The sequence below is a fragment of the Scomber japonicus genome, chromosome 23 (genome assembly GCF_027409825.1).
Source record: "Scomber japonicus isolate fScoJap1 chromosome 23, fScoJap1.pri, whole genome shotgun sequence".
Lineage (NCBI taxonomy): Eukaryota > Metazoa > Chordata > Actinopteri > Scombriformes > Scombridae > Scomber > Scomber japonicus.
Genome location: NC_070600.1, coordinates 13,322,933 through 13,332,882, shown reverse-complemented (window position 1 = coordinate 13,332,882; position 9,950 = coordinate 13,322,933). Strand labels below are relative to the sequence as shown.

Below are 9,950 nucleotides of genomic sequence, written 5' to 3'. Positions count from 1 at the left end.
ATATGTCACATTCTGCTAGACATTCCTACCTCACTTTTGACGATCAGATCAAGAGTGTTGTCCAAAACTGAAAACTATTTCCAAATTAATACTTTTTGTCCTTAAAAATGTCGGATAAGGTCATACATGTATGTGTTTATTTATTTATTTATTTATTGTTAGACTCTATTATAAAAAATAATTAAAAAATAAATATCCTGATTTTGTGAATATCTATGATGCACAAAAACTGATTTGGTTGGAGAAAGTCTACTAGAAGAGAAAACAAACCTTTATCGAGATAATCTGTAGTTGTGTTAAATATATTTTCTGTAAATCGTAGGCCTACATATTTGAGTTTTTTGTTTTTGTAGCCTATTGTTTCATTTGTTGTCTTTGATTGTGTTTCTCTTCTTTAGTTAGTCCTTGTTTGCAAAATATGCTTTTCAAATGTTTTACTGAAAGATGCTTGTTTTGTAAATGTCTTGGTGTCTTGTAATCCCAATAAATAAATAAAAGGTTTAAAATAGTTATTATTTCTGACCGAATCTCCGCTCGGAGTGAATAAGGCAAGAAGGAACCATATTAACATTTGAGCCCAGAAGTTGGGGGAGGACAAACTGTGACGGACCACTACTGAACACATTTCCGCCAATAACAAACCCCGCTAGCTCAAGCGGCTAACGAGAGCATTGTCTCAATTATTCATCATTGTGGCGTCAAGACAGCTAGGAAATTATCGTCCACACATTCAGTTTAACATTAAAAGACCTATTATGTTTATATATATATGTGTCTCTGGTGATAAAGGTCAAACAGCAGACATATAAGTCCGGCTGGTGGTAAGGTTAGCTCCTATCTGTTAGCTGCTAGTTGCTGTTTAACATGTCCTGAGACTGAGCAGCTCGGACAGCTAGTTTAACAATCGAAACGTCAATTACCAGCTGGTTCAGATAATTTCCTGACCGGGAATATTTCAGCTGGCAAGGTTTCCTCCTGGTGAGTTCACACCCTCTCTACCAAAAACGCCATATTTGACGTGAAAGTTAAAATTAAAAGTGTTTAGCTTGTAAGCATCAATAGAGATGGCCTAATCTGTAAAGATGAGGCTACTACTGATAACCGATAACGGTAACTACGGTAACTGATAACTGTCGTTAAAATGCAGGTTGTTTTTTGCTGGAGTAGTGAAAAGGAAGAGAAATGGTTGTATAATTGAGTTTTAACGCTACAATGCAAAAGGTTGTAACGTATTATATATAACTCCAGGTTAATCTCACTTGTGGTTTGCTTATATGTTTATAGCTCCGTTTTAGAGCAGCACTGTTGATTAATATGGTGATGTTGTTTGGTTTATAAAAATGATTATTAAAACAACATTTCGAACAGTGTTTCCCAAAGCGCAAAGTGACGTTCTCAAATGTCATCATTTATCTAGAACAACAGAACAAACCTGAAAATATTCACACCTGGGAAGCTGTACTCTTTTTTAAAAAAAAACAAAAAAAAAAAACAGTTGACGATTAATTTTCTTTTTGAAACTTTAATGTGTTGATTATTCCTGTGTGGTTATGTGTGTATTTCTTTGAATACCACTATTGGAGATTGAACGGTTTATTATATATAGTATATAAACTAAGGGATCTCAGATGTTTTAGCTTTTATTGAGGATCTCAGAAGTTGGAGTAAATACTGATTTTAGTTTTTATCCTGAGTAGTTTCGTTGAACTATTGTCCAATATATCATGGTATTTGATAATGTGTGGCAGAAGCAAATTTCCCTAGATCATGACCAACATGATCAACCCTGATAATGGCTAAGGAGGACAGTAGTATAACCTGAGAATGAAAATGTTATTAGAATGGAAACAATGAATTGATTAATCGATTAGTTGATTGACAGAAAATTAATCAGCAACCATTTTAACAAGTAAATAGTCATTTCTGGCATGTTAAAATGGCAAAATACTCTCTGGTTTTGAAGAGAAGAGAAATTGTAAATGCAATTTTTTTTTAGTTTTTAAAACTGTTATAGGCCAAACAGCATATTGATTAAACAAGGAAGTAATTGACAGATTAATTTTTGATCAGAATAATTGTTGAGTTTTACGTTGCTGTGTTTTTCCATTATCCTCTTCCTACAGATCAGCCAAAATGGAGATCTCCAAAATGAAGATGTTTGGGGTGCCCCACAAAACTGTCTTTGTGGTGGATCACTGCCCCTACATGGCAGAGTCCAGTCGTCAGCAGGTAGAGTGTGATGTACTGACGAAGAGTCGAGCTCAAGGGGTCATTCCTTTGGCCCCCGTATCCAAGTCCCTCTGGACCTGTGCTGTGGAGTGCTCCATGGAGTACTGCCGGATCCTCTACGACATCTATCCAAAGGACAAAGTGGTTAGCTTCTTGTTTTTTGTTTTTATCTCTTGCTGAAATATATTGTTCAAGCCGTTTCTCTACCACTGGTTCTACTTAAGTGGCATAACTGTGAGTGTGAAATTGACGGTAAGGTGTCGCAAACGTTTCCCTTAACATACTCTGCCACCCCTTTATTTTACAGGTTAATTACATTGTGAGTGACTCAGAGTTCCACATCTTGAATAGCTGGAGACAGGAAGACCAAAGCACTCATGAGGTAATCTGCTGCACATTGAAACTTTAGGACGAAGAATTCAAGCTAACTATAACTGCAATAGTAGTGTCTTCAGCAGCTCCAGTATGCAACAGTCAATGTTATGCAATATTTCCAGTGACCACATTTTTACAAGTCTTGTTCGGAATTAGATTTGCAATATGATTATGTGGTTTTTCTCCCACTCTGACAGCTCATGTCTGCGCTGGCAGCTGTTGGGCCACCCAACCCACGTGAGGATCCAGAGTGTTGCAGCATCCTGCACGGGTTGGTTGCTGCCGTGGAGTCGTTATGCAAGATCACAGAGTTGCAACACGAGAGGCGCACTGCTCTGATGGACACAGCTGAGAGGGTCGCTAATAGGGGTCGTATTATCTGTTTAACCAATGCTAAAAGGTAAACACTCATTACAGGAACCATCATACAGGAGGGTCTAACCAGCGCTTCTTATATTTGTCCAAACCCCTTTTAATATAAAGACTTCTAATATTAAAACACCACAAAGTACAGCCTTAAAATATACCCCAAAAATATCATTTGATCTTTTAATGCCGTAAATAACGACAAATACCCATTCATTTGGAAATCAACAGCATTTAGGGGTCTCTCTGTGCAGCACTTTTCCGAAATGTAAGTCAACCTTTGTGTTGTTGCTGGGGAAACTACCCCGCCACCCCAAAGCAATTAACTTAGAGGAAACACTTCCGTCTGTTTGGTATACATTGTGTAGTTTGACTGGCCAGTGCTGCTTCTTGCAGCTTTTATTGATGCTGTGGGAGGGTTCTTATAAGGCTTAAAACCCCCCCCTCCCCCCCACCAACGTTTCGCCTATAATTGTCCCCAACCAGAACCTGAGCCAATGCCAAAAAGAGCCAAATGTGCAGCGTTGTTATGCAACTTGAGTTAACCTTTCTGTCGTTGCCTGGGGAACTCTTGGTAGTTTATCTCCTTTTAAGAAATAGGGCAGTGCATAATGTGTGTGTGCAGTGAGTGTTAGAGAGTGAGCAGCAGAAAAGTGACGGTGAATGTGAGCGGAGCAGAGGAAAGGATAGCAGTAAGTTATCAATCTGGCAGTAAATGTATAGTACAGGCTGAGGCTAAAGTGAAGGGGTTCGCCACCCCCCCCCCCCCCCCAAAGCAGTCAGTCTTGGGGAAAAGCTAAAGTCTGTTAATGTATGTTTATATGTGTCTCTGTGCAGCTATGTTTTGTCAGTGTTTTTTAACCCTGTGTTCACTTGAAATTCATAAGAATTATACATCCAGTCAAATCATATAATTATACAATATATTGTGCTAATGCAGTGCTCTGTTTTTGATTATCACACAGCGATACTCATGTGCGCATGTTGGAAGACTGCATCCAGGAAACCATTTTAGAACAAAACAAGCTGGCAGCGGGCTCAGACAGGTCAGTATCTGATGATGTGTGAAGATAGATTTATAAATGATTAGCTTTTTAATGCGGTTGATAATTCTCTCATGACATGATATAAACAAAGGTAAATTAAGTTTGTTTTTACATTTGGTATCTGCATGTGTGTGTGTGTGTATTCTGCTTGTGTTTACACTATCGACAGTGGTCCAAGATTAATTAACTTTGTTTCAGGCTGATGGCCATCCAGCAGTGTGAGCTGGTTCTAGTGCACATCTACCCACAGGGTGAGGACACTCTAGTGTCTGATCGTCCAAAGAAAGAGGTGCGTGATAACAAGAAGCTCAGGGCTCAGCTTTCTGAATGCAATGAAAATCATTTGGGTCATTATAAACAAATCGTAAGTGAACCAAAAGGAGGGCTGATTCAGAAGATTACTGTGATGTGAAAATTTGACAACTTTGATCTTTGCTTCTCACTCCACCCATCTTTTGCTGTCTCAGATCTCTCCTCTGCTCACCAGTGAAGTCCACAGTGTTCGGGCAGGGAGGCACCTGGCCACCAAACTAAACATTCTGGTCCAGCAGCACTTTGACTTGGCCTCGACTACTATAACAAACATCCCCATGAAGGTAAGAAGCCTCCATCTTCTCCATCTCACTCTCACTTTAACCCGCATACTTTTAATTTTTTTTTCTTATGCTAGTAAAAAAATTTATCATATGCAGCATGCGTTGCACCACTCTTTCTGGCATTTTACCTGACTGATGGCTTACTTTTTATGGTTTTATTATTTCCCTTTTTCTCTCACAGCCCTGGCACCTTTTGTTTTGTTTGCTCTCTATCTCCATGTGTGAGCCCTTCCTCACCTATAACAACTCACAAAACTTTACAGCCTTCTCTTTTTGTTTATCTCATCTGCATGTTGATATGACTGTGAACCTGCTGCTGGTTTCATGCTGTATTTTCTGTTTTGCTAGCCCACATTAAATGTTTGCGAACAGGTTAGTACTCTTATCACACACACATGCAAGTGAGGAAGGGGCAGATGTAGTGTCTACATTTTCAGCTCAGGCTTACAGTGTCATTCATTTATTTTGATGTAACAGTTGGTCTACAGATTTGATGGTGAGGCTGCAGTAAAGGACAGGCAACTCTGGTCTCTTTTGGACAACCAGGAATGCAGAGATTGGGGTTGGGGATTTTAATTGCATAATTTTTTAGTACATTTTCACATACGAGGAATTTTGTCTTCAATCAAAAAATACAAGGTAAGAGAAAAAAACAAGTTCCTGTACAAAATTAACTGATTAAATATCTGTATTTAATCAATATTTTGTAAAAAAAAAAAAAAAGATCAAAGTGCTCAGGCAAAATCAACTTCTTCACTGTAGATTTGGCTCTAAAGCAGAATATACAGTAAATGGTGCATTCAATTAGATTTATGTCCAAACATCTGTGACCAGCGTGGCCTCTTCTTATATACTGTCAGTGTCTGTCAGGTGTGTACACCTTAAAAGCAGCCCAAACTTTCCAAACTGTCCCCCTCCTTCCCCTTCTTCAGTTCCTACTCACTTCCCCTTTAGTGTCTTGGTGTTGTCCATTGTGCTGTCTTGCTATCTAGTTTTTAAACATTACCATCCCTTAAATGTTTCAACATGATTCCACCCTTAGCTGTTATCATACCACTATTTTTCCAGTTGTAGAAAAAGTTGTGATGAGTTATGATTTCCCAGGCCCCATTTTTTGGGCTCAACTCCAAAATATGTGAAGCTATGTTTTAAGATATGGAATCCATGATTTATGTCAAACAATTATAGGCTCAGTATTGTGAGAATTGAAGGACATTTGCATTAATCAGTAGTCACTAATGTGAATAGATATAAATTTGATTCACTCACAGAGCGAGCATTTTCATTTTAGTTTGTTGCATTATCATTTACCCTTCGGAACATGAAATCAGCAGTGTCGATGTGTGTTTGTGCCCATGTGTGTATGTGATTAAGTGTCTCGAGAGCTCACTTTCATGCTGACCTGTGTTTGTTATTGTCTCTGCGGATGGGCAGGAAGAGCAGCACGCCAACACATCAGCCAATTATGACGTTGAGCTTCTGCATCACAGAGACGCTCACCTGGAGTTCTTTAAAAGTGGTGGGTAATGGGTATACTTTTTTAGAAGAATGAAAATGAGACATCGGTGCAGGATATTCAGTTGAATTAATTTTTTGTATTGATTGATGTCACTGGTTAATAAATTGTTGTGTTTGGGTTGTGTAGGAGACTTGCATATGGCGGGCACCAGCACACGAGAAAATGGGCTCAAAGAGACGGTTACACTCAAATGGTGCACTCCACGAACCAACAGCATAGGTGGGTTCAGTCGACTATGGTATTGCGTCCCAACCTAGGCACTTTTCTTATGGTATTCAATACATTATCTGGTGTCAAGTAAGTAAGATAACCTTGGAAATCATTTTGCTAACACATTTTTAAATGTTTAATATCTTTTTTTAAAAATCTAATTATTTATGCATATATAGTTTCAGGATTCAGTTTTGCTCCAGTAATAATTCAAAATGAGATAAAAGTTTTAAGAGGAGTCATGTTAGATTGTTTTAAGGAGATTATAATAAAACGATATTCAGTATTCATTATTACTAGAGACTACGGATGGAAATAAGCAGCTTTGCTATAATCCAGCATGTTTACAGAGATGTTTAATATCAATGTTCATTAATGTGCACTGTCCCTATCCCAAAATAAAGCATCATCAATTATCAATATCATCCTTTTTGGAAAATAATTCTACAAAACTATGAAGAAAGCATGAGGGATGTTTTGTGTAATATTCGCCTGACTTAGTTGTATGTTTGTGTTCTTTTTTGTGCTTCAGAACTGCATTACTGCACAGGAGCCTATCGCATCTCCCCCACAGACGTTAACAGTCGTCCCTCATCATGTTTGACAAACTTTCTCCTTAACGGTAAGCTTGTGTTGCACCTATTGCAAACCCAATTAACCATTTTTAGCTGTCAGATTGAATGAACCTGTAGAGAGAAGCTTTGTTTTCATTGTGTGTGATATCTTGTTTAGTTAAAATACATCTAGCATATTACAACTGAAGCATTTTCTTTAATAAGTCACTTGTTTTACTTACAAATGCATTTGAGTGACCACCAAATTTTCTTCTTTGATTGGCATATTGATTGACCAGGTCGATCAGTGCTGCTGGAGCAGCCAAGGAAGTCGGGGTCAAAGGTCATCAGCCACATGCTCAGCAGCCATGGAGGCGAGATCTTCCTTCACGTGCTCAACAGCAACCGCTCCACTCTGGAGGACCCGCCCTCTATCAGCGAGGGCTGCGGGGGCCGAGTGACGGACTACCGCATCACTGTACGTTCACATCGCACCAGCTGTGTGGATATATGCACCAAAATGCTTCTGAAAGTAACTTATTTCTTTTGTTTTTTGTTCTCCAGGACTTCGGTGAGTTTATGAGGGAGAATCGGCTGACTCCTGTTTCAGAATCATCCCATGATCCCTCGGGGAAGCTACCATTTGAGAGGGCGAAGGCACAGCTCGAACGGCACACACGTTACTGGCCGATGATCATCTCCCAGACCACCATCTTCAACATGCAGGCCGTAAGCAGCATGCAGATTGTTATTCTGGATTTTTACTCTATAAAAGAAGTTTCCTCTCCTCTCAAAAATTCAGCTTGTTATTTCCTGATGACAATATCTTAATTTAAGATTATCTTCCTACATGTTTTTTATGCAATTTCTTTTACCTCACTTCTTTGCATGTAAAATTTTGTGTCTGTGTTGTCTTCTTGTTTTCGTCCCCTAGGTGGTGCCTTTGGCTAACCTAATCGTCAAAGAGACTCTGACGGAGGAGGATGTTCTGACTTGCCAGAAAACCGTCTACAACCTGGTAGACATGGAGAGGAAGAATGACCCTCTTCCTATCTCCACCGTGGGATCCAGAGGCAAAGGCCCCAAGAGGTATTTATTCAGATTTAAGAGTTGTTGTTGTTGTGTTTTTTTTTAATTGCTTGTAAGCTTTTCTAATGTTTCTGCTTTGTTGTTCTCACCAGAGATGAACAGTACCGTATAATGTGGAATGAGCTGGAAACATTAGTGAAAACTCACGCTGGAGCTACAGACAGACACCAGCGGGTTCTGGACTGCATCATTGCCTGCCGCAGCAAACCTCCTGAGGAAGAGGAAAGGAAGAAGAGAGGGAGGAAGAGGGAGGAGAGGGAAGACAGGACAGAGAAAAATGGCAACAAAGACACAGATGACAAAAGCTGGCAAGATTCAGAGAGGTCAGTACAGTCTGGATGTCTGTAGTATTTATTTGGTTGTATACAACACAAAGAAAGATTTGTCTTGGCTGAATTTACTTGCAAAAAAAATCTGCTTTTGATGTAGGACAAAAACAACAGCAACTTTTGTGTTCTCTTGAACTACACTGTCTTGTTTTTAACCTGAAGGCTAAAGGGTATGCTGGATAAAGAAGATCAGGAGGCGGAGGTGATCAAGGATTCCCCGGACTCCCCAGAGCCCCTCAACAAGAAGCCCCGTCTCGCCACTGAGGAGGTTCAGCCTCCAGAGAGAGCAAAAGGTACAGATCCTCATCCTACTTCTCTGCTCAGCTCTGGACTGACTGTTTTCAGTCATACTGGCCAGTGATAACACTTCCACTTTAGGCTCTTTTCACTTTCTTTAACAGCAGACAACACAAATATGTGTCTCTGTGGATTTATCATGATTTTAAAGAATCTAAGAGTACTGATGGTATCTGGATATGAGCCCATACCAGTTGATGACTTCAGTCAGGCCCTACTACACCTGTTATGCACATTTTCATACTTTTCCTTATCTCACCTTCTCTTGTAGGTCCGGTCTCGCTCCTGTCCCTTTGGACCAATCGGATCACAACAGCCAACTCCAGAAAACACCAAGAGTTTGTTGGAAGAGTGAGCTCTGTCAACAACAAGTTTGAGTTGTATCAGCACCTCAAAGATGAGAACGGGTGTGTTATTTAAAGTAATAATTAGCTTTGTAGAGGAAAATCCTTGTGGAAAAAAGTGAAATATGAATCATATGTCACTTTATGGACATTCCTCTTGCATCAAATGTGTCCAAACTGCATCTCAGTGTTCTAAGCTTTTAAGTGTGTTTACATTTCAAACAGAATCACAGTTGAGCATAATTTCTTATGCTTCTTATCTGACAATTCCTCTGTTTACAGGATGGATGTTCATGAAAACGGCAAGGCCTCTAGATGATGTTTCCACAGATGCATTGCTTCACTTTTTCCAAGGAGGAGGTTGTGGATCACAGTGTCTTCCAGACACCAAAATAAAAAAGACACTGAACTCAAGGAATTTATAAATTTTTTTACCCATGATTTTGTAGCTATGCTGTTCACATATTGTGTAACACAATAAAAGCTGTCAATAGGAACTCATTAATCTTATTGAATGTGGAAGTGGATTTTTATATTTTTGTGTCTATATTCTTCAATCAGTATGAGTGTTTTAATTTTGATGGTGCTTGAAAACATTTTGGGAATTAATGAAAAGCACTGAATGCTAAAGGGATTGGTGCACATGCGTTACACATATTCCACATTTGAAATGACTCATTTCAACACCAATTACTTCTGTGGGATATTGAGGTGTTTTTGCACCATACAGGTCATTCTGTTTCGACACAGGTTAAATCCAGTTTTTTTTGTTAGACACTTGAAAAGTATCCCATGGAGGTTGAGGCTATAGTACCTTATCAAGAGTTTTACTTTGTTCCTCGCAGGCTGTAGTAAGTGTCCCTTCATCACTTTGTGAAAGGTTAATCCACAGTCTAAGTAGTGGTGGGGGCACTTCAGGTTGGAAAATTGGAAGCAGTCTTGGTCCAATGGCTCTCAGATCCTTGCTTTGAAATGAGAGTAACCTGCTTGCAGGCC

The 9,950-nt window shown here is 39.3% G+C and overlaps 1 protein-coding gene across 1 annotated transcript; it reads left to right on the top strand.

The window, feature by feature from the left end:
- Positions 1-640: 640 nt before the first annotated feature.
- On the top strand, positions 641-9,401 carry ints13 (integrator complex subunit 13). The gene is made up of 17 exons (XM_053344076.1): positions 641-978; positions 2,124-2,373; positions 2,537-2,611; positions 2,802-3,004; positions 3,936-4,016; positions 4,215-4,305; positions 4,484-4,612; positions 6,047-6,131; positions 6,258-6,350; positions 6,874-6,963; positions 7,195-7,373; positions 7,460-7,624; positions 7,830-7,984; positions 8,077-8,307; positions 8,476-8,606; positions 8,882-9,017; positions 9,237-9,401. The coding sequence occupies exons 2-17, from the start codon at positions 2,134-2,136 to the stop codon at positions 9,271-9,273; spliced, it is 2,121 nt and encodes a 706-aa protein (XP_053200051.1). The 5' UTR covers positions 641-978; positions 2,124-2,133; the 3' UTR covers positions 9,274-9,401.
- Positions 9,402-9,950: the final 549 nt, after the last annotated feature.